The sequence below is a fragment of the Protopterus annectens genome, chromosome 7.part0 (assembly GCF_019279795.1).
Source record: "Protopterus annectens isolate FY-2018-M chromosome 7.part0, PAN1.0, whole genome shotgun sequence".
Classification (NCBI taxonomy): Eukaryota; Metazoa; Chordata; order Ceratodontiformes; family Protopteridae; genus Protopterus; species Protopterus annectens.
This window is the reverse complement of record NC_056739.1, coordinates 595,841,201-595,866,953: the sequence shown is the minus strand read 5'-3', so window position 1 is coordinate 595,866,953 and position 25,753 is coordinate 595,841,201. Positions and strand designations below refer to the sequence as shown.

Sequence of the window (25,753 nt, the reverse complement as noted above, 5' to 3'; positions counted from 1 at the left end):
AAAAAACTCAGTGATTGGTCTGATGTCAGACTTTGCCTCTGTGGGTGAAGAAATTAAGGCCAACATCAATCAAAGTGATGTGGTGGGATATTAGTGAGGAAACCAGCTGTATGAGGGATGACACTAGTCCCAGTTACAGTACAGGGGAAACCTGACTGGTTGAACAGGTTAGCCTGCAGCTGCTGAGAGCACATTAAATGTTTAAACATTCACCTGAGTCATTATGTGCTGCAATGAATGCAAGGAACAGCACAGGGCAAAGAGAAGGAAATACTAATGGAGAAAGATTCATCCCAAATCATCAGATAAGACACAATTAAGCTAAATTGAATATAATTTGTACCTGATAAATAAAGGCTTTTGCTCTTGGGTATCATAACTATTTTTTTATAACTTTCGGCCATTCACTATATTCATTTCGGAGACGTGTGGAAGGAGGAGCCAGTTCAGGCACTCAGCTGGTACAAGGCCGAGAAACTTATTCCGGACAGAGTTTCAACCTATCGCAGGATGCACACAAACACAGATACACAAATGCACATATTCATTACACATACCTATAGACTATTCAAAGAATTGCCAATTTACCTACTGCACATCTTTGAGACGTGGGAGGAAACTGAAACATCTGTGCAGACAGAGAGGACATGCAGACTTTGCAGAAAAGATACCTCAGCCAAGAATGAAACCAGAGCAAGAACTCTGAGACAGCAATAGTAAATGCTATACTATTTTGCCACCTTTGTATGGCAAGTAGATCATGTCTAAAAAAGTGCTTTAGAGGTCCATGTCATACACAAGCAAATAAAATACAATGACATAAAATAAGCTAGTACCTCTAGGGACACAGTCACAGGGAAACATCCAACCCAGTCCACACTCCAGGATCCAGCAGCAGAACCCATTATCAGCAGGTCTGAGTCCTCAGCTGGTATGGACTTGCTAGCCATGCTATGGATAAGCACAACCCAGAGTTACATGCCAAGAGCAAAAGTCAAAGTATCATCCCCTTATAAGTGATTCTGCACATCAGGACACCTGGAATCAAAATAACCTGCAACACCCCCTCAACGTAATAGATAATGTGGCTGAAAACAGAGCAAGGGCTGCAGCAGCCAAAGCAGAATTAAAGGAATAGCTATGCTTAGGAGCAGGGCCGGCCTTAGCTGAAACGGTGCCCTAGGCGAAGTACTGCTCTGGCGCCCCTTAAGCCCCACCCACACCATACTCAAGGAACACCCCTATTTGAGCCACATCCCACAGATGGGTCACTCCCACAAAAGCCACTCCAGTTCCTTCAATGTCTAAATGCATGAAAAATCAGTCATACTGTAACAGACACCTTGTAGTGTAGTCAAGACTGCAACTGAAGGCTGAATTAAGCCCGTACTGTACTCCTGTACCATTGCACCTACCAACTGCATCCCCTAACAGCTTGCAGCCCAGCAGTCACTCTTTTGCCTCACCCCAGTTGTGGCTCTGATGTAAAAGAAAGGTCATTCTACACCAAGTATGTTCTCAAAGTAGGAAAACCAAAGGAACCATAGTCTCCAACAGAACGGGCACTGGCTAACATTCTTACAGTCATTTAAAGAAGATCTATGTGCATGGCCAAAACAAATACACTCCTACTGTTACAGATTCACAATAGTGAATTAGTTCCCAAATCAGTACTTACCCATGTGTGAGGTTCACAAATGAATTAAAAGGCATAATGACATAGGAGGACAAACTGACAGCTCTGTCTAGAAAAGTCCACCTACACTTGATTCTGCGCATAGTGGGGAAAAAACAAGGAATAAACTACTACACCACTGCAGTTCAGACACACTGAAAAGAAAAGCCACCCCAACCTGGTCCAGCACTGCTACCCTAATGCTTGGGAAGAGCTGTATATTGTATCCTTATCCCTGTATCAAACAGTCTCACACACAGACAAATATGCATACACAATCTGAAAATAATATCATATTACTCCGCCCTACAAACTGCAAAGTATATGTTTGCATCTTTTGTGCTCTCCTGTAGAAAAAATAAATAAGTAAATAAATAAAGTTTTCTGTGATTGCAAGTAAGCAGAATAAAAAGAATTTTTACCACAAATAAAAAGAAGTTATGTGCTTACCATAACGTTTTATGTGAGTTGTTCATTTCGCCTTCATTTATTACTGATGGGTTCGGAGGCTAATTGCAAAGCTCGAGGTCTTCAAATAGATCGAGGTCAACTCCCTATCCCATGATGCACCTGTGAATTACCTCAGATCTTGTTTGCTGCGTATACTAATACCATATGTCATTCTTACATACCTAGAGAAAAGGAAGAGAAGGTTTGAGTAACCAGGATGGAACCAACATCTCGGTCATCTATCAGCCCAGGAGGGACGTAAGAATGAAGGAAAGATGAACAGCTCACATGGAACTGTTAAGGTAAGTACATAACTTCTTTATGTGAAGTTGTTCAATCTCGCCGTTCATTCTTTACTGATGGGTAGCATCCCAAGCATCATCAATCTTGGGTGGCTCACTGGAGTATATTTCTCAGGACCGTGGATCCAAAAGAGGCTCTGTCCCTGGAGGCCTTGTCAACTTTGTAATGAGTGACAAGGGTATGAGGTTTTGACCAAGTGGCTGCTGCACAAATGTTATCAATGGGAAGTCTGGCAGAAAAGACAGATGATGTAGAAACTGCTCAGGTTGAGTGAGCTTTAATCTTGTGTTGCAAAGGTATATTGGCAGCTGAATAGGCAAAGGTGATACAATCAGATAACCATTTAGACAGAGCTGTTTTAGCCACTGGTCTCCCGTTCCTGAAGTCTGAGAATGAAAGGAAAAGCTGGTCTGACTTCCTGAAATCTTTCGTTCTATCCAAATAGAATCTGAGCTGTCTGTGAACTTAAAAGTTTGTGCAGCATATACTCTAAATTGTTAGAATGATTGGGGAAGAAAACTGGCAAATCAATAACTTGGTTGAGATTGGTTTCAGTGCAAACTTTGGGCAAGAATGAGGGATTTATTCTAAGTGATACTCTGTCAGCATGAACTATCAAATAGGGAGGCTTGATGGATAAAGCCTGAAGCTCTAACACTCTGCAGGCAGAAGTAATAGCTACCCGAAAGATGGTCTTCCAAGACAAAAATTTGAGATCACAAGATGAAGCTGGCTCAAATGGCGGGAGAATTATACGTGAAAGCATAAAATTTAGATTCCATGGAGAATAGGGAGATTTCACAGGTGGTCTAATATGAAAAGTCCCTTTGAGAAATGCTTTGGATAACTTGTGAGACATGATGTTCAAACCTTCAAATCCAAGATGAAAATTAGAAATAGCAGCCAATTGAACACAAACTGTTGCTGCTGAAGCTCCTTTGTTGAAAATCATAGTCAAGAATTCTAAGATGGAAGCCACAGGAGCTTGGTATGGGTCAATATTATTTTTTGAGGCCCATATAGAACATTTCTTCCATTTGCTTAGATATAGCTTTCTGGTAGAAGATTTATGAGGACAAAAGGATCTGTTTTGTCTCATTAGAAAGATTATGGAACCTGGCTATGATGGGAACTGGAGCAGCCAAGGTGTCAGCTTCAGGGACTGCAGAGAAGGATGAAGGTCCCCCAGTGGGTGTGTCAGAAGGTCTGGAACTGGGTCCAGGATCCAAAGATCCTCCAAAAGATGAAGTCGAAGGAAGGGGAACCAAATCTGACAAGGCAAATGAGGGGCTATAAGAATGATGGTCCTTCCTAGGGATTTTGCTTTCTGTAGAACCTTGGGTATCAACGGGATTGGTGGAAATGCATACAGGAGACCCGGAGGCCAATCGTGCACGAGTAAGTCCCTTGGGGCTTCTCCCAGAGGGGAAATCAGGGCAAACTAGCTTCTGCATTTCGTGTTCATGTGACTGGCAAAAAGGTCGCAGCAAGGCTGGCCCCACCAGCGGAATATCCTGTCCACAATTTCTTTCTTGAGGGACCACTCATGGGGCAACAAGATTGCCCTGTTCAGTTTGTCTGCTATCACGTTGGATATCCCCGGGATGTGCATTGCCAACAGAAAGCGCTGGGTGGAAACAGCCCACTGCCAAACTCTGAGAGCCTCTCGACAAAGGGGTAAGAACTGGTTCCTCCTTGTTTGTTCACATACCAGACCACCGACATGTTGTCTGTCTGAATCGCAATTGCACCCAGAGGAAGAGTCTCCTGAAAGTACTGCAACATCAAAAGTACTGCTCTCATCTCTAGGACATTGATATGCAGATGTGTCTCTTGATTGGTCCATGTGCCTTGGGCAGTCGTTCCCTGAAAATGCCCCCCCCAATCAGGACAGCATCCGTGGTCACTGGGGGGGGGGTAGCACAAATGGGTGTCCTATCATGACATGAAGTGAAATCAACCACCACTGAAGGTCCTTCTTGCAAGAATTTGTGATCATTATAGTGTGATTCATGGGGAGCTTTTGGTAAGACCATTGAGTGAACAATAGCCACTGAAGTACTCGCATGTGCATACGAGCAAGTGGTATGGCTAGAATTGCTGCTGCCATCATGCCTAATACTTTCAGAACTTCCAATGCTGGTGCTTTGTCCTCGGATATCAGGATGCTGACATGTTGAGGAAGAAGAGAGACTCTTTCTATTGGAAGCCTTAGAGTGGTGGTGGTGGTGGTGTCCAACTCTGCCTCTAAAAAAACGATATGCTGCGATGGCGACAAGGCAGACTTTTCTGAGTTGACTGTAATGCCCATATGATTGCAGAGTGACAGAGTGGACTCACTGGCTGGAATGAGTTGATGCCTGGTGGTGGCGGTAAGGAGCCAATCGTCTAGGTACGGAAACATCTGGAATCCTAGACATCTTAGGTGAGCCATAACCACTGCCATGTATTTGAACACTCTGGGTGCTGTAGTGAGACCAAATGGCAGGGATCGAAACTGGTAATGAATGGCTCCCAGCCGGAAGCGCAGGTCATCCCTGGATGGTCTGGCCATTTTTATGTGGTAGTACACATCCTTGAGATCTATCGAGCACATCCAATTGTCTTTCCCTAAGAAGGGAAGTATAGACTAAAGCGTGACCATCCGAAACTTCTCTTTCTTCACGTATTGGTTCAGTCTGCTGCGGTCCAATATGGGTCTCCAGTCCCCTGTTTTCTTTGGAAACAAAAAAAAAAAACTTGAGTAAGTTCCGGATCCTGTCTGGTCTGCTGGAACTGGTTGGATGACTCTTTTTCTTAGCAACATTTGGACTGCTACTGTTGCCTGTTCCCTGTAACTGGGTGGAACGTCTGGGATTTTTCTTATGATTGGAGGCGGTGTGGCAAACAGAATGGAGTACCCTCTGGAAATGATACTTTGTACCCAGCTGTCTTTTGTTATATTGAGCCAGGCATCTGGGTACAAAGATAAGCGACCCCCAACTGCCTCCACAGCAGGACAGTCGGGCCTCCTCTCAGGAGTGCTGGTAAGGTTTCCCAGAGAAGTGATCTCTGTCACCCTGGTGATGAGGACCCCTCTGCTGCGAGGGCGGCATCTTCTATTAATACCCATTCCTCTGCCGCTGGAGGGAGGTTCACCACGTGTGTCCTGAAAGGCTCCTTGGACTTTTCAGAACCACATTTTTCCTCCCCTTTGACCTTTAGGGTAGGGTCGGGTAGGGGTGGAAAAACAGGCCCCGACAGCAGAGTCTTTCCATCCTGATCACACCTGGTTAAGGTTTCCTTCACTTTAGGCCTAAAAAGGGAGTGTTCACGACAGAAGACTTGAAGGGCTCCACTAAGGAACACAAGCGCATCCAGGAATGTCTCCTAAGAGCAAGTCCTATACCTGCTGCCATACTTGTTCCATCAGCTGCATAGGATATCAGGCACATGGATGAGCTGACAATAGAATTTAGGGTAGCAAGCTGGGCAGCAACTTTGTAGGAAGCTCCTGCAGCTACTGTACCCCGAATAGCATCTCCCAACTCCTGAAGGAGATCTCTTTGCAACCTAGTAAAATGGGTTAAGTAGTTCAGCGAACAGAGAGCATAGGCCGCTGAACTGAACATGTGCTTCCCATATCTATCCATAATCCTGGAGTCTCTGTTAGGAGGATGGATAGACGAGGAAGTCTCAGACATTTCCTTCTTGGTGGCCGCCGCCACCACCATGGCATCAACTGGAACACCTTTAGTTAAGAATGTTTTGTCAAGTGGGGCAGAAATTAATTTATTAGGCCTCCTAGGGACAGGCTCCATAGTATCCGGAGACTTCCACACCCTTCGTGAGAAAAGCTGCATCAGCTTATCGAAGGGCGGAGACACCCAAGAGTTGGAGGGCTGAGACCCGAAAGCCTTCAGGAGAACTGACTCATCCTCAGCAGGACTTTTGGACTGCCAATCACCCCTCTGCCTAAGGATCTCAAGTATCTCAGCGAATGAGATATCCTCAGAGGGAGACCATGGGGACCCTTCTGACTCATCTAAGTCAGTATCCGACATGAGAGACTCCTGTGAGGAGTCTAGGTGCTTCCTCTTGAACAATCTCTTCCTGGGAACCTCTTCAGTGGGGGCCTCTGGTGAGGTCTCGGAAGAGCAGGAGCCACCCACTGGGGCTTCCTGAGACTCTGGGTCTCTACACGTAAGACGTGAGAGGCAGAAGCAGACACAGGCACTTTAGGGGAGGAGGAAGATGTCCTAGGAGACATGACTCCCCTCATGGCATCGAAAGCACCTCTGCTCCGATGTGAGGGAGCCGACGTACCCGAGGAAACCATCGGCACCCCCGGCAGTGTGACAGTGAGCTCCGAGCCCGAGGTTGGAGCCGAGCTCATCTGAGCCGAGGCCCCGAGAGGCAAAGTCAGAACCGACAGCTCGGTCCGACTGTCCTCCCCGGACCCGACCAGAGAGTGTCGGCTCCTAGAGTCCTCGATAGGAACCAAGGATGTCAGGATGTCAGAGTACACATAGCCGAAGATACTGGAGCAGGCATCAGCTCAGAGGGTTCCACTAACATCAGGTCGGCCTCCTCCTGCTCCGAAGGACCAGCATGGCTCGGAGGAGGAATAGTAAGAGTCGGTGCAATGGTCTTCGGCTCCGAAGCCATTTGGGTCGAAGCGGAAATCATTTTGGCTAATGCCAGTGCAGAACCACATGATCCACATCCAGATCCGACAGGCTGATAGATGATCGAGAAGTTCGTACTGAAGGTGGCACCGCCTGGAGAATAGGACTCTTTGGCGCTTCGGAGACCGGTTCCAAGACTGGGGACCAGCTCCGAAAGGAAAAGACTGTCGGCTCCAACGGCAGTGGAGCCAGAGTCGTTGACTTCTTGTTTTTTTTTAATTCGATGTCTTGGAAGACTTTGAAGACCTAATGGAGCCATCCTGGTCACTCAAAGCTTCCTGAAATGAAGGCTTCAAAAAGCCTCTATCGATCAGTTTCCTCTTCCTTTCCTGCAGGACCCTAGAAGAGAAGGAATGACAAATGGCACAATTGTCTTGCAAATGCAGAGCCCCTAGACAATAAACACAGTTAACGTGGCTGCCTGTAACTGACATTTTCTGGCCACACTTAGGGCAATTTTTGAACCCAGACTTGGGGTGCTTATCTTGGTCAGTCATAGTGAAGTTAGAAAATATTTACTGCTACCACACAAAAAAACACAAAGTACAGTTTTGTACCTACCATAAATGTAGATGTTAGAGTGTCTTCACTGCTGCAGTCATTATTCTTGGGTTATCCTGCCGTCAGGCGGACCCGCAGTTGGCCTGAGTTCCAAAGTCTTGGTCCGGCGTCGGTTGCTGTCACCTCTTCCCTGACGTCAGTGCGCCAGGGGTATATAAGAAGCAGCCAACGCCATTTTCTTCAGTTTTTCTTGCCCCAGATGTCAGGTGACCCCAAAAATGGTAGGCAATACATATTGCTAATAAAACATACAAAAAAGGTAAAAATAAAGCCTTCATTAACCAGCAAATACACCACAATATAGGTTAGTCCCAGATAAGAAAGAGGGGCTGGCGGGTGGGTAACCTGGACTGCAGCAGTGAAGACTCTCGAACATCTACATTTATGGTAGGTACAGAACTGTACTATGTTCATCGTGTTTCACTGCTGCAGTTATTACACTTGGGTAGAATCTGAGTTTGGGTGGCTGGCTCTATAGAGGATTTGGTGTGGCTATGAGGCCCTGCAGCACTGCAGTGACAAAGCCAGCTCTGGATCTAGAATAAAGAGGCAAATGGTAATGCTTGGTAAAGGTGTTCACTGAACTCCAAGTTGCAGCTTCCAAGATATCTTTGGTAGGTACTCCTCTAAGGTAGGCAGTAGAAGTAGCAGTTGCCCTGGTGGAATTTGGTCTAATGTTAGATGGTACAGGTTTCCCATGCTGTGTGTAGCAGAACCGGATACAGTGTCCTATCCACTTTGAAATGGTCTGCTTTGAAATAGCCTTTCCCTGTGATCCTGCAGCATATGATACAAACAATTGTTCAGTTTTTCTGAAAGCTTGTGTTTTGTCCAAGTAGAAGTGTAATTGCCTGTGTATGGTCCAAGGAATGTAGAAGTCTCTCCCCTTTATTCTGGGAATTTGGATAAAAGGTTGGCAAGTGAATAGTTTGGTTAAGAGCCACACTGGATACCACCTTAGGCATAAGGGAAGGGTTTGTCCTTAAAGAAACCCTGTCTTGGTGGAAAATGATAAAAGGCTCCACTACCATTAGTGCCTGTAGTTCTGAGACTCTTCATGCTGAGGTTATTGCCAGAAGCAGAGCAGTTTTCCATGATATATATTTTAACTCTGCTGAATTGGTTGGTTCAAAAGGAGGCAAAGTGAGCTTTTCCAAAACGAAATTGAGGTCCCAAGTTGGTGCTCTCCGGGGCAGTCTTATGTTTTTAGCCCTTCTGAGGTACTGCTTTAGCAAAGGGTGAGAAAAAATAGGAGGATCTGTGTTGTAATGAGCTGAGATGGCAGAAGCATGAATCTTAATGGATGAGAAGGATACTCCTTTGTCCAGAATCTCAGTCAAGTATTGTGGAATCTGGGGAATGTCAGGGACCACAGGATCAAGGTTTTGAGACTGGTTCCAGGCACAGAATGTCTTCCACTTTTCTGAATAAGATTTCCTGGTGCTAGGCCTCCTGGCCTCCAAAATGACACCCATAACAGCTTTAGAGAGTGAAGTTGTCTGTTTGGCTATTGAATCTTCCATGCAGCCAGGTTTAAAGTTTTGAGCTGACTGTGCAGTATGACTGTTTTGTTGAGTCAGAAGGTGTGGAATTTGAGGCAAAATCCAAGGTGGACCTTGAGCTACGTTCTTTAAGATTGGGTACCAGTGCTGGCGTGGCCAGTCTGGAGCAATCAGAATCATCTGTGGTTTGTCTTGTCTGGCTTTTAGGAGTACCTTTGAAAAGACAGGCAGTGGTGGGAAGGCATAAACGCTTAAGTTTTTCCAGCTGAACGAAAGAGCATCCACTTTCCATGTTTGTGTGTGATAAGTCCTTGTGCAGAATTTTTGTAAGTGGCAATTCAGTGGGGAGGCAAACAGATCTATGTCCGGGCACCCCCATTTTTGCATTATCATGCTGAAAACTTGTGGATTTAATTTCCACTCATGAGGATCCATGATGTTTCTGCTTAGGTAGTCTGTCAGAGTATTCATCTTTCCTGGCAGGAATTGTGCTTGCAGATGAACTTGATAAGTTATAGCCGTGTTCCACAAGGTCATGGCTTGCCTGCATAGGGGGTAGGAATGAGTGCCCCCTTGCTTGTTTATGTACCACATCACTTTGGTTTTGTCCATCATTAATAATTGTCCTGGATGCAGAAGGTCCTTGAAAGCTGTTAGGGCATTTTGCACAGCCAACATCTTGTTTTGATTGATGTGAAGAGGCATTTGTTCTGTGGTCCATTTGCCCTGAATACATTTTCCTGCCATGTGTGCTCCCCAGGCATAATCAGAGGCATCTGTTGTTATAGTCTGCCTGGCTGTGGGGAGCGTGAAAGGCTGACCCTTGTTGAGGTGACATGCCTGTGCCCACCATCGAAACTCCTGTTGTAGGCAGGGAATTAGAGGTATTACTGTCTCCAAGCTGTGTGAATGTTGAGACCAAACACTTTTTAGGTACCACTGTAATTTCCTCATATGCAGTCTTGCATATGGAATTAGTAGAATGCAGGATGCCATGAACCCAAGGCCTGCAGAATTTTTCTTGCAGGGAGTTGGGTCTTTGTTGCCAACAATTGAAAATAGTGAGTCAGTTGTCCTTGCTTGTCTGGCGTGACATAAGCCATCTGGGCTGTTGTATTTAAGCTGGCACCCAGGAATATTATCTCTTGTGAGGGCACTAGTTTTGATTTCTTTTCGTTCACTGTGTACCCTAGGCAACTTAACAATCGTTTTACGAACGCCAGATGCTGTAGAAGAATGCCCTTGCTCTCTGCTTGAATCAGGCAGTCGTCCAGATATGGATATTTTTGAATTCCTTTTTGTCTGCAAAATGCAATTACTGGTGCCAGGCACTTGGTAAACACCCTGGGCGCAGTAGATAAGCCAAAGGGCAGTGCAGAGAATTGGTAATGTATTGAACCAGCTATAAATCTGAGGTATCGTCTGAAATTTTGTCTGATAGGGACATTCAGGTATGCCTCTTTGAGGTCCAAAGTAACAAGCCAAGCTTTCTTGCCCAACATGGGAAGGAGCTGTTGTACTGTCAGCATTGTGAATTTTGGAACATCCAGGTAAGTATTTAGAGTGGAAAGGTCCAGAATGGGTCTCCAGGCTTTGTCCTTTCTGGGTACCAGGAAGAGTCTTGAGTAAAATCCTTGTCCTTTTTTCCTGCTGTGGTACTTTTTGAATAGCTCTCATGTTCATGAGAGCTGTAATTTGTTTTTGTGCCTCTGCCCATTGATTTTGTGGCAGGTCTGGCATTCCTTTTAGCCTTGGAAAAGTGTGAAAGTGGAACCTGTAACCTTGAGACACAATATTCAGCACCCATTTGTCTTGGGTGATTGCTTGCCAGTTTTGAGAAAAAAGTGCTAGTTTCCTCCTAAGGGAGTTGCCAAAAGGTAAGAGTTTGGCATTGGAAGGGGGAAGTCATTGGGACTGTTTCCTGTAAGGTTGTGACTTATCCTCACCTTGTTTTGGGTTTGAAGCACCCCACTGTCATGGTCTGTAAGAACCTTGTGGCTGAGATCTGCCTGTTGGGCGTCTGTATCTGCCTCTTTGTGGCCTGTCTGACACTGGAAAGGACCAATTCTTAGTAGGCCAATTTCTGCTAAATCGTGGTGGCTGTACCTGTAAGAAATCCTTTACTGTTTGCATAGATTTTGCCTTATCCTCCATTTTCTTTAATACCTCTTCTGCCTTAATACCAAATAAATTATCTTGCTGCAAAGGGGCATCCAGTAATTTTGCCTTAACACGGTCTGGTAAACTTTGTTCTTTTAACCAAGCATGCCTTCGAATCACAGATCCTGTAACTGCTGCTCTACAAGAAGCTTCTAATGAATCAAAACCACATTGCAAAGTATGCTTTCCCATTTGTTCAGCTGCATGCAATAAATCCTGCATTTCCTTATAGTCAGGTTGTTCTGCATTTATACTCATTTTCTGTTTTAATTGAGACAGTAAATATTGTTGATACTTAAGCATGTGAAACTGGCAATTCAGAGCTTTCACTGCTAAAGTTGCAAGGTGTAAACTTTCTTTCCCCATCTGTCTAATGCTCTAGAGTCCCTATCCGAGGGAACTGGATTCTTAGCCGTGGAAGCCTTAACCCCTTTGGGACCCTGGGAAATAGTTTCTGTGTCTGCAACAGGGTTTTTATAAAGGAATTTGTGAGAGTCAGGGACTCTGTAGTATCTGTCTGGCTTGACTGGAGCTGGAGTTAAAGAATCAGGGTTTAAACTAGATTCAGAGAACACATCATCCACAATGTCCAACACTGGCGGGATAGCAAGGGGCCTGAGCTGAGGCAGCAAAAGAAAATCTCTGAGCCTTTTCTTGGATTCCAAGTAATCCTGGCCCTCCCAGTGGAAATGCTCCCTCATGGTATGTAACGTTTCCCCAAAAGAGTAATCCTCAGGAGGAGAGGCTGAAGGAATGGATTCTTCAGCATCAGAATCTTCATAGGGGGGTAAAGAATATCCCTGGTCTGAAGAGGAATCAGAATATATTAAAACCTGATCAGAGGAATCATAGTCTGTATCCTGCCTACGCCTTTTATCAGGAGGGGGATGGGAACCCCTGATCAAAGTTATTAAGTCTTCTGCCATCTTCAGCATCTGTTTTTTAGGCATGGAGGCCTGTCCAGGTGAATGCTGCACTTGCTTTTTTGTCTTTAGTGTAAGCTTAGTCTTGGCTGTAGTTGTGATGGTAAGTTGAGTAGGCCTGAAAACACCCTCAGAAGCCAATGCCTGCACAGTGGCTCCAGACCCATCTGAAGGGTTAATCTCTGTTGGTCCAACACCTTGAGGCTCCAGAGGCCTAGGCACCTCCACATGGGAGTTGGACGTGGCCTGTGGTTCTGAGGTAGCGGGTGTCAGGGGCTGCAAAAGCGCCTCACTGATAACCGGCGACTGGCCTAGAAGAGGCTTCGTCGTGAGTTTTGGACCTCGGTAGCCTTTCCCTATCTTTATCTTTGCGCTTTTTATGCATTCCGGTCGTCGGTTGTTCCAACGGCATTGTGTAATTAAACCTTCACCCAAAATAATGGCGAGCAAAATCAAACCGACGTTTAATAGTACGTTTGTTAAATCTAGCACAAAACCGACAGCTAGTGACGTCGTGATCTGGGCCTAGGCATGGAATACAGTAAGAATGAAAATCCTTATGAGGTATTTGTTTCCCACAAGAAATACAATAATTAACTTTTTCTGACATCGGACTGAGGCAAGAAAAAATTTTCCCCAATGGGGTACTTAGCTTTATTGAAGACTTTGGTTCTGAAATCGAATTTGAAATCTCAGGAGTCGGCCGACCGGCACTTGCGAACTGCTTTTGCTACGGGCACCGCGTGGCAAGAAAGACTGAAGAAAATGGCATCGGCTGCTTCTTATATACCCCTGGTGCACTGACGTCAGGGAAGAGGCGACAGCAACCGACGCCGGACCAAGACTTTGGAAACTCAGGCCGACTGCGGGTCTGCCTGATGGCAGGATAACCCAAGAGTAATGACTGCAGCAGTGAAACACGATGAACATCAGTAAATTTTCACACAATAGAAAAAATAGCAGGTAAGCCTTAATAAAAGCAGGCTAAACCACACACACACACACACACACACACACACACACACACACACACACACACACAATGTGATACCACACAAGCAGACTATGCCAAAAAGATAGCTGCTGAGAAAGAAGAACCTTATCTAAATAAGTAGTGTTCACTGTAAATTTAAACAGTAATAAACAACTAAGCCTTATCTAAAATACAGAAGGCTTGACAGACCACACAGAAATCTAATTACTACAACTATCTAAGAAATGTGACAAAGGTCACTAAATAGCACAACAAGCTGAAAAAAGGGAAGCAATAAGCTTACCTATATAAACTAAGGTTTACTGTACTGAGCCTTATATAAAAACCCAAAGGCTTGACAGACCACACCTATAAAGAACTATAACTAACTAGGCCTAAAAGAGGCCAACCAGAAATATATGAACAACAGTAAATGGGAAGGGAAAAACACATTGAAAGCTATAAGAGCTTTATAAACAATCCTAACTAAGTAACTATACTATCAAAAAACGTTTATAGGAATTTTAATGAAAAATTTTTCTTATCTGGCCCGAGCTAATTCAGAACCTCCGATTTGTTGTAGCGGAACTAGATCTGGGGTAATTCAGAAGTGCATCATGGGATACAGACTTCACCTTGAGCTATTTGAAGCCTCGAGCTTTGCAATTGGCCGTATCGGAGTCGAGGGATCGGTTCCAAACCCATCAGTAAAGAATGAATGGCGAGATTGAACAACTTCACATTGAATGTCTCCAGAAAACATAACAGAAGTGCAGTGCAGTTTTGGAAGTTAGCAATAACATGACATAATACAGGTATGACAAACAGATATACACAAAGACACAGACACGCAAAGTACAGATACTATAAAATTAACTAATGAATGACATCTGCATTTGTTTTAATATGGTCACTCCTTCCATAGCTTTGTCCTTGCTGCCTACCATTAACTCAACTGATGGTACTAAAAATTACACAGACCACCAATGGCTATTGTCCATATGGCTATGCAGAAGTCTTGTAAATAACATTTGGCATTATATCCTTGCATGTCTATTTCCATATTTTCACTTACAGCCCTTGATCAACAGTATAATGTCCAATGTAGAAATGGAAGGCAAAAAAGTTGCTGCATGTCCATTCATAGTTCAGGCAGATACTAAATTCAACTGAAAACTAGTCAAGCCTTTTTTTTTTTTTTATTTTATAGGCTTATCAAGTCATTCACAGTAACTGCAGAGTTTGTTTTCAACATAAGGAATTTTCTACTTTGTTTAACGGATGCCGCTTGATGTTTTTTGTTAAAATTTGAAATAAAACCTTTAAATACAAACCTCTATAGTAATGTCTTTCATCTTTTTCCCGGTAAGGGGTCGCCACAGCGGAACTCAGGTCTGCTAATGATTGGCCGTGGAATTTTATGGTGCCGAGTTGCAAGCCCGACGCCCAGCCTTCAAAGAAGGCACACCCATTCAAGCACGCACCTACCTGAATTTCTTTAAACGTCACTTGATTGCAAATATAAAGAGAAAAACAACATGTATGCAATTGTTCCATGAAATTGTCGCTCTCTCTTCTCCTCAACTCTTGACCTTACTAACCCTCAACACAACCAATAAGTTTTATTTCTTTAATTTATTCTTTACTTATCTTTTGTTTTCTTTCTATCTTTAATGCCAGAAAGATCTGTGCTCCCTCCTGACCTTATAGACATGAGTGGAAAACTAATGCATAACAGTGGCTTGAGAAGAGCTATGGCCAGTTCAGGTACTATAGCCAGTAGGCCGTAGTTCAGTACTTCTGCTTCATAGCAGGAGATGGACATTGCTATAGGTATGATCGACCATAAGAAATAAGAGGTGAAAGGATTCCAGCAAAGTAGTCTTAACAAGTACCTGTGAAGACAGCTGATACCGTAGACTGAAACAAACTACAACTGCGCCAGAAAACAAAATTATAAATAAGCAACAGTCACTGATAAACAAGATGAGCAGCTGTACACAATAAATGCTGTTCCCTCAAGTTCATCAATCTCACACACAATATAATGACTACAATTTCAAAGTCAGTGATTTACACGTAGCCTGACTGGAGGGAAATTAGACAGACAAACAAAATATAAATGTACACATATGCTTAAGCTTGTACACACAACCACACACCATACAAGATTTAACAGCCCAAATAAAGTCGAACTATACAGTACGATATACAAGTTGTTGTATATAACAAAACCTTATATACTTAGTTCCTTGCACCTATGATAATAACTACCACAGCTATCTTTATCTGCCACAAAAATAAAGCCTGCCTGAACACTGCTTCTAGCTAAAAGCACAAACTTAGCTCTAGCAACATCAATGTAGACTACAAGCAAGTCTACGAAGCCTATCGCCTAACACTGGAAAACTGGCATAACACATAAGTTGGTAAACTGAAACTCAACAGTGAGCCAAAACTGACAGCTACTTACATGTAAATAAACTTTGCCAGTGAAAACTATGAGTACTCCACTTCAAAACTACCCTAAACTGCTGCAAATTGTTTTCAAAACAAAAGTCGGGGAAAAGGCAAGACAACATACTATGCACAAAACAAATCAGCATTTCTAATAATCGTTCTTTGTTGTTTTACATCTTATGATTCCACACAGACAAAAAACATCTATACATATAAAAAACAGAATTACACATATACAAAACCTTGACAATTTCAAACACATTCACTACAAAAATGTGATGTTTTATAGCCGCTGTACAGAACTTTGAAAAAATGAGTTTCAAGGGAACAGTAGTTTACTGTTATATTAATCTCCGGACCCTGACTTACCTTAGCCAAGCAAAAGCATTGACGAACCATGCAAGGGAGGGCCGGCGGCACAAAACAAAAATCCCAAAACCGCTGTTTGTGTAGCCTGCATGCTGCAGAGAACCAGACCAGCGATGAGTCACTCACATTCAGAGATTACAACCAGGAAGTACTGAAATCCAATAGAACCGCCTGCCTCTATCTCGTCAATGAAGAAAGGAACAAGAGGCGGGCGTGAGCTGAGTTATATACACTCGATTGGAGCAGTAGCCAGGGACATCAGTGGTACGAAATCATCATTGATTCAATGCTTTAAATAATGCTCAAAGAGTAGCCATTCAGATTCATCACATAGATGCAGGGGGAGGGAATGGAAGAACATAGTAGGGGGCTGTGCTATGTACTGTGGAAATTCGTGCTTTTTACTATGAAGTGGGGGAGGGCGCAATTGCTAGCCTACAGTACAGGCGGGGGGCATTAAAAATTGGAAAAGAAGTAAAGAAATGTGAAACTAAGTCATTCCATTAAATTGTGCCCTTTTGAGGCCGGCCTGTACAGTGCCCTAAGGGGTTGCCTAGTTCGCCTATGCCTAAGGCTGGTCGTGCTTAGGAGGCCTAAAGTCTGGGCTTTAATCCCCTTGCTTTACACCTTTCAGTCTCATTCCAAGCGTCATATAAACACTGAACTACCCAGTGTGTGATGATCTTGTTTTGGTTCCTTACCTTGATTCCACATATTAAGTAGACACAAGTGAGACAGCGTCAATGGGGACTGGTGGTAAGTAGTGCTATTATGTCTGGTGCAGGTAATGACACTGTAGTAAAAAGTAATGTCTGCAGTAATGCATCTTTGGTACCTGGCATCCACAACATGCGTGGACTGTTGCTATGGGTGATTTTCACACAGGCTTTAAATTCAGAATCAAATGTGAGCACATTCCTTCAACAACAAACTGGAAAAAGGTGACATCCAGAAAGAACAGGATGCAGCAATATATCTGGTAAAATTACAGTGAGCACATCATCAACCCAGGAACCAGATTGAGCACTAGGCGACCAAGGCAGTTGCCTAAGGCCCACTTGCTAGAAAAAGGCCCTTGCTGACTGGGAAAGGGGCTGCTGGTCGGAGATTTATTTTTTTAATTAAAATAAAATACTTTTTTTAAAGGGCATTCTTCTTTAAGAAGAATGTCCTTTGCATCCAGCTGCACAGATGCAACAGATGTGTATGAGCTATGGACCACAAACTGACAAGTGAGAGGTAGGGGTGGGTGTGTATGTACTTCTTTAAGTGGTAGGTAGACAGGTAGGGGTGTGTGTTGTGTGTGCTTCTTTAAGTGGCAGGTATGTAGGGGTGTGTGTATGCGTGTGTCTAAAAGAGGGAGGGAGGAGTCTCTCAACTGTCCAGATTTTCACAGAATGTCCAGATTTTTGCCTCATATTTTTAGTCTATGGGAGGAAGGGAAGTAGGGTTGTGTGTGTGTGTGTGTGTGTGTGTGTGTGTGTGTGTGTGTGTGTGTGTGTGTGTAAGAGGGAGTATTTCTGGATTTGTCCCTGGTTGGTTTAGAGCTATGGGTACGTATGTGTGTGTGTTACTAACCACCTGCTGTCCCTAACTAGAGCATTTCACTCACACACACAGACACCTCAACCTCTTAGTGCAAGAAATCTGGACAAAGCCTAAAATAAATAGGGACAGATTATAAATATAGCTCTCATGAACTTAGAAAATTGCTAGAATAACATGATTTGTGTTGGTATGCATTTTTCTAAAGGATATGAAGTGTGAAACTCAAATGTCTGTCATTATTTTGTAAGTTCCCACAGCCCATAAGGCAAACCAACGTACTCAACACACTAGTCATAGGTGACTCTATAGTCAGGCACACTGCTGTCTCACACACCAGGCTAAACAAGGAGAAGGTTACTGTCAGCTGCCTGTCGGGTGCCAGGATCCACCACATAACCCACGCACTCAGTTCACTCCACAAGTACAAATATGACTCTGTTGTTGTCCATGTTGGTGTGAACGACCTGAGACGTACCTCCCTGGACTACATGAAAAGAGACATTTAAGAGCTCTCTGATCTTGTAGCCCAGGCAGGTATGTCCCTAGCCCTGAGTAGCATCCTGCCATTGCCCAGAATGATACAAGGACAAAATGAGTGACTTCAACAACTGGCTAAGCTTCTGGTATCATTCTAAGGGGATACAGTATCTGTCTGCCTGGGATGACATGGTCGACAGACCATGATGCTTTGTCAGAGATGGCCTGCACCTGTCACCCCTGGGATTCTGGACACTGGCTAAGGCTCTTGCCTCCCCTACAGTGCCTTTTTTAGGTAAGGTTCAAATGACAAATTCACCACCGTAACAGGAACAGGCAAGCAAAAACTGAGGGTAATGCTACTCAATGCTAGAAGGTTAAATCTCAAAATGCACTCACTTGATGCACTCCTTAAAATGGAGAACATTGATATCTGTGCAGTGACTGAGACCTGGTTCATGGCTCTAGCAAGCACCCCTGCATTACCAGGCTATAACTCATACCACACTTTTTGGCCATCTAACCTGGACCAGAACACCAAAGGTAGAAGTGTGTCCATATTCATTAAGGATATCCACACCTCCAGGCTAGTTGTGCAGCATAATGCATCCGAGGTTATCCAAGTGCAACTAACTCTGGGCAAAACAGTTACAACTGCTGAATCTCACAGAAATGCACTCTATAAGCACTTACTCGGGTGCATAGATCGTGCTATCCCAAACAGAACCAAGACACTATTCTCCAAAAAAAGGAAGCCAATCTGGTGGTCCCCTGCCATAAACAAACTCTACAACAGAAGGAAGAAACTGTTGCAAAAGAGAGTAAAATCCCTTGAGTGGAGGAGCTCCCTGGTCAGCCTCAGTAAGAAGCTGAGACCCCTTATAAGATCCTCCAAAACTAGCTACGAAAACAAAATCGCCACCGATTCTAAGGGCAACCACAAAGCATTCTATAGCTATGTCACGAATCTCAATGGCAACACCCAGATCTGCTCTGAGTTACAGCACAACGGCACGAAAATTACAGAACCAACTGATATTGCCAACATCCTGGCAGATAGGTTCAGTGCTAACTTTACCCCCCTCTCACAACCTAAAGGGCCCATATCTATACAGGACGAATGCACAGTCCCTGTAATCACATCTATGCAGGTAAAAGCTGCACTCTCTAAAACCTAAAACACAACATGCATGGGACCGGCCAACATCCCAGGCTGCATTTTACACGAACTTCAGAATGAACTGGCTCCCCACCTAAGCACCATGTTCAATCATAGTCTCACGTCAGGCTTTGTGCCCACTGAATGGTGCACAGCAACAGTTATCCCACTCCAAAAAGGGGGTGCCACCACTGATCCTGCGAACTATCGTCCTATTAGCCTGACGAGCCTGGTCTGCAAGGCCATGGAACGTATCATCACGGAACACATAAACAAAGACATTGGTAACCTCCAAACTCTGGTCCCCACCCAGTTCGGGTTTGTGAAAGGCAGATCATGCCTTCTGAACCTGATCGACTTCTTTGAGGCAGCCACCAAAGCCGTAGACGAGGGTAAGGTGGTTCACACAGCCTATCTTGATCTCGCCAAGGCTTTCGACACCATCCTCCATTCTTGAATTACAGCTAAACTTACTAAACTAGGTATAAATCCCTATGTCACAAGATGGGTTGCCAATTGACTCACTGACAGAACCCACTCTGTAAAAGTTGCAGACTCCAAATCTGACTTCAAACCAGTGACAATTGGAATACCACAGGGTTCAGTCCTGGGACCTCACCTCTTTGGTATCTACTTCTCTGAAGTACAGGCTAACACAGAAGGCCTCTGGCTAATGAAGTTTGCAGATGACTGCAAACTAGGAGCCGTAGTTGAGTTCCCAAATGATGTGGACATCCTACAGAAGGGCCTCACTGAGTTCAGTGCCAAAAAGTGCACTGTCATCCCCTTTGGTAAAAACTCTGTACCCATGAACTACCACATAAACGGCATTCTACTTAATATTGAATGTGTGATAAGAGACCTTGGGAGCCAGGTGATCAGCAGTCTTTGATAATCACATTGCCACAGCAGTCAGGAAATCTTTTTATGTGGCACACCTCATCACAAAAGGGTTCTCATCCAGGAAAAAAGAGGTAATTGTTCTCCTCTACTCGGCACTCATTAGACCCATTATAGAGTACAATGCCCCTTTTGGAATGTACCTCACAAGACATCTGCAGCAGCTGGAAAGGCCACAGAAGTACCTCACAAAGAGGATTACTGGCCTCAAACAGATGCCCTACATTGACCATCTCAAAAAACTCCAGCTTTACTCTGTAGCATATCGCCTACTTCGAGGAGATTTCTGCCTAACATATAAAGCTATGTTAAACCCAGAGCTGTTGGACATGCTACACCTAAAGAAATTCCAATCCCTCCGAGCTACACGCTCTAGGGTCCTAAACCTTGTCACCACAATAAACAGGACATGCTAGAGGGATAGATTCCTGTCCCAGAGGCTTCCTATACTCTGGAACAAGCTACCCATCTATGTCAAGCAAAGTTCCTCCTTAGCAGTCTTCAAGAAAAATCTTGATGAGTGGATGGGAAATAGGAAATACACCCCGGGGATCCGTTCTGTGGCTCTGCTCAACAGGGGCACAGGAAATTAACTTTCTTGGGTAGCGTAAGCCAGGTAACCTTGTTGGCTAGGCTTACTTAGACCCTTGGGCTGATAGCCTAGTACCTACCTATAAACCTATGAACAGACCAAAATATGGGGGCAAATATCTCGAGATTTGAGAGGTATGCTACCTACCTACCTCTTACATACATACATACATACACACACACACACACACACACACACACACACACACACACACACACACACACACACACGGCTCTCAACCAATCACTGACAAATCCAGAAATAATCAGGGACAGTCAAGGACACTTTTCACATATCAGTAGTATTAACTTGAGACACTGACAAGTTAACAGAACATGAGTGAATATACATTTTCTAAAGTGTAACTATGAACCATGATAAGAAATATTCATGTTTTGAAAAGAACAAACAATCTATAAAGTTTTGACTACAGATGATTTGAAAAAATTGTAGGTCATGCCTTCTGGAAGCATCTAGCATGAGAAATCATAACTAGCTCTCTCTTGTATTTCGTGTCTTTGATCATAATAACTTGAAACCTGACTGCTACCTGAAGTTTAATAGAGCAGCTCCTAATAATAAGTGCCTCTTTTTTTTTTAAGATGGTAAGTCCTTCTGCACCCCCACCAAACATATGTACACCAACCCACAGCAAAATAAGCACGGAGGAAGACAGAAATTCCCCCAAGCTGCACATAGGAGGTCTAAGGCAATCGCTTGCTTCGGTCTAACATGAGTGAGCAAATGATTTTTGATATACTGCCACTTGAGAACATGTAGTGTAGCCCTTCAGGAATCATCACATTCTCTAACTTTCAGTTTCCATACCTGTTATTTTCAGGAGAATAAAAAAGTCAAACAGTGAACATAACATATACAAAGGTATAAAAGTGAAGTTTTGCTTGAAGTGCAGTTTCTGAGACAGCAAGCAGTGTTGCTCTTCGTTTGCATCTCAAGGACAGTACAAAGATAGATATACTAAAAAATAATTATTTTTTTTACTAATTTTTCCAGCAGTGTTATTATACAATAAGGAAAAAAATCAATAGTAGATATCTGGCAAAAAAACAAAAAATAATAGTTCACTTTAAGCACTGGTAATGTAATGGCAAAATCCAGAAAGGCTAAAATTGATCTTATAAATTATAACACGATGACTGGAATGCATGTTTTCATAGGACATGCTCCATATAGCTGCTACAAAAATGTCTGACAAAATGTGAACCTGGTCTTGTATCACAGAAGAGCATCTTACAATACAAAAAAACACATTATAATACACAGATAACAGTACATTTCCTATCCTTTCTTCAAGGCTGTTGGTGCTGCAAAGTAACAAAATTATCACTTTTATATGCTCTAATGAAAGGCCTAGAAAGAATCAGATGGATTTAACTAGAAATTGTATTCTTTCATAATACATACAATCTTGCTTACATTGTTATTTTGTCTCAGACCTTAATAGCCAAATAAAGTGTGATGCCTGTTTTCAAGAATCTTGCTTACCTGCTTACATTTTATCTGGAGGATATCTTGAAAGTATGAAAATAAATACTAAAATTACATAGTAAAAAGAAAACACAATAAGCACAACTTACCAGCTAACAGGATCAATAAGCTGCCAAGACACTGTTGGTAAAGATCCAGCGCTTCTGCACAGTTATCTCCTTCTTCCTATAGAAGGATAAAAATAGTCACTAATACTATTCCATGCTTTAATATATCAAACTTAGATTATGGCAAACTCTGTGTAACACAATTTTCTTTCTCCAGTTCAACCATCTGTCACAAGTTAATTAATTCCATTCACTTTTGTGAATCTCTGAAAGGTTAAGAAAATCTGTACGATAATACAACATATACATGAAACTGTAGCATTTAATTGGGCTCCGATAATTAGCAGCAGAAATAATGTTAAAGTGCATACTAATGATTGTTTTTGTTCCACGTTCTCGAGCAACAAAAGCTAAGTTATATGCACTGAACTTCACTTTGTGAGAAAAGGAGGGATATATGGAACATGGTACTATACAAAAAAGATACTCATGTGACTGCAATGCTGATGGTGATTTCTAATTGGTACTGCCATATTTATGGAAGTCTAGTTTGGACAATATAGACATTAGCACATCTCTGTCCTTGCAAGAATCAAGAGAGAAGGTACACAAAAACAGAGCTACTCATAATGAGTGAAATGATCTCCTCATACCAGGAGCCCCCACCTGCTTAAACTGGAATTGTTAATTGAAAGAGCACATCACATGTATGCTCCAAACCTGGCTATAAGAAAGCAACCTAGACCTTTAAAAGTAAAGATGCAATCTTACCAACAGAAGAAGATGATTCTGACAGAACTGTTGCAGAAGGACAAAGTACTAAAAGTGGGAGACAGCAAGAGTGTTTGTGGAGAATGACTACACCAGGCAGAAGAGGAGTAATTTTTTTTCCATTCTTCAGGGAATGTCATGAAGCAGGAATGAGATTCAAACTGCTGCACCCAGCTATCTTAATATATTTTTCCTGGAGGGGACAACATTTTTTGATGAAGTGCATGCTAAGGCAGAAATACAAAAATTTGTCAAATAAAAGGTAAAATGTGAAACAGAAGGTTGTTGTTCTGGCAATAAAGACCACAGAGAGACTGTGCCATTGAAACCTTTTCCAATGTTTAACTGGAAAATGCTTGAGAGAAGGAAAAAACACAAGAGTCGACTATAAGAATCAAGAGTATGTTGGAAATTAAGCAGAGGCAGAATTTGGGAGATGGAGATGAACAGAAATAGAACAAGAAAATCTAGAAATATTGGACTTTCTTGGACGCTGTTAAACTTGTAGAGGGCTCTAAAGCATATGCCCTACTTCATGTCATTAATGTTCAGAAAAATACTCAGGAGAGGGAAAGTTGAGGTAGAAGTTAACTAAGTAAAATTTTAATAGTGCATGATTTTCTTTGCATCCTATAAAATAAAGTTTTCTCAGTTATTTTTAAGTGTAATGGGGATACTAACGTAAATACGTGCGCCTGTTTTTTTTTCTTTTCTTTCTCCTTGTTCAGATTTAAGAAATGTAGGCACTGCAATGTAAAAAGAAAAAGAAAAATCTTGTTAAAAGAACGTGACAAAAGAAAAGTTAGTGCGCTTTCACATTCTTGCATAGGGGAATGACTGAGTTAAGGCCATTAGCTTAATCTAGTAACAAGTTTAAATAGAATACAAGTAAATGAAAAAGAATACTGAATATTATAAGGCTTTTTTCTAATAAACAAATGTATGCTTGGCAGTTTTGTGCCTCGTTCACATGTCTCTGACAATCTGATAAAGAGAAATGGCTTTGAGAAAATGTTTTCTGAATGCATTCAAGTGTTTTCCAGCTGAGAGAGCTATAAAGATAAGACAAAGCCAGACAGGTCTTTTGGGCAGCACAATGGTACAGCGGTTTATGCTGTCACCTCACAGCAAGAGATTCTCTAGTTCAATTCTTGGCTGGGGTGTCTTGTGTGTGGAGTCTGCATGTCCTCCCTGAGTTCACATGAGTTTCCACTGGTTACTCCAGTTTCCTCCCACATTCCAAAGACACACGTCCGGAGCATTTCACCCTGGGCCTCCACTGAAAATGGGCTCTGTCCTAGTCAGACTTTTCCAGTCAACAAATGTTAAATAAATAGGCTTTACCATGCATCTTAGCATGCATAACCTTTCTTTTAGGTTATCACAAGTTTGTGTGTGTGTGTGTGTGTGTGTGTGTGTGTGTGTGTGTGTGTGGCTGTCAGTTTGAAGCATTTGTTCCTATTAGGAGGGTGAAACTTCAGTATTTCAAGATGCACATAGTTTTGTGAGTTATTAAGTTTATAGGTTTCAGGGGGGTATTGGGGGTGTCTTTGTATTTTTGCTTGAGGGCTTTCAATAAAAAAAAGTTTTGTAAGATGTGACATAGGCTCAAATGGAGAGGACAAGAAACAACTGTATAAAAGATGAACCTGCCAAACAGTATATGCATGTAACATAAAAATGGAACTAGACATTTAACAAAAAAGCTGTTATACATAAAAAGGTGGGAATAATAACTTTTCAAAAAATGTTGCTTTCTGTATTATCTTTAAACTTCACTGGTCTCATAGATAAACAGAAAATAAATACAAAAAAAAAAGAGTAGTGAACTACATTAAAAATGTAGAATGCAAACATAGCTATGATACAGAAAACATACTTGGAAAGTACCGAACATGTGAATTTGATAAAAGTTTTCAGGATAATTATTCAGTAGAATAACTGGGGCAAAGGAAGAGAGGTGTACTTGTATTAACTGCAAGAGGAGTGCCAATAGTGATAGAAGAGAATAAAATGGATAATAATGGTAGATTTACAGTACTATAGGGCTACTGGCAAGGGCCCACCAAAAACTGCTATAATGGAGCTTAAGAAAATTCTGGGAGAAATAATCAGCTTTTAGCAAGGAATATTACTTATTGGTGGGGACTGGAATTTGATTTACAGCAGTGAAAATGTGTCGGGGGGGCAGAAGGGGAAATATAACAAAGGAGGGTAGATATTTGAAGAAATTTATCATGGAAGATGTGAATTCAGTACTAGGAGTTCACCGTGAGTTTCTAAATTATTCCCAAAGTACAAAAACTGGGCTAGGCTTGTCATTTCACAGGAACATGTGCATTTAACTGAAGGTCTTGATATGCAAACAGTAACTATTTCTGATCACGCACCAATAATAACCAAAATAAAAATACAGGGTAATGAAATACAAATGAGACACTAGTGCTTTCCCACCTATCTGTTGAAAGGAACTAATATACAAGACAAATTTATTCTGAAAATAGAGCTAGGGAGAAGGATAAAATCAAAGTGGAGTTTAAAAATAGGGTGGAAATAAAAGAAAGGGAGATATGGTTAAGAAGTAACAATTATTATTTAGCAGGACTGGCAAATGTTAAACTACTGCAGAATTGGGGGAATATCACAGAACAAGAACAGGAACAACTGCAGAATGCCAAACAGAAAATAAGGGATTGCCTCAATAATA

At 42.6% G+C, this 25,753-nt stretch overlaps 1 protein-coding gene across 1 annotated transcript in view; it reads right to left on the bottom strand.

Annotated features, from left to right (window-relative positions):
* Positions 1-25,753, bottom strand: part of LOC122806065 (serine/threonine-protein kinase ULK3-like) — a 631,732-nt gene that overhangs the window by 524,066 nt on the left and 81,913 nt on the right. Inside the window, exon 2 of the mRNA XM_044076304.1 lies at positions 22,318-22,393. Within this exon, the coding sequence (XP_043932239.1) occupies positions 22,318-22,393 (76 nt within the window). The remainder of the gene's footprint in view (positions 1-22,317; positions 22,394-25,753) is intronic.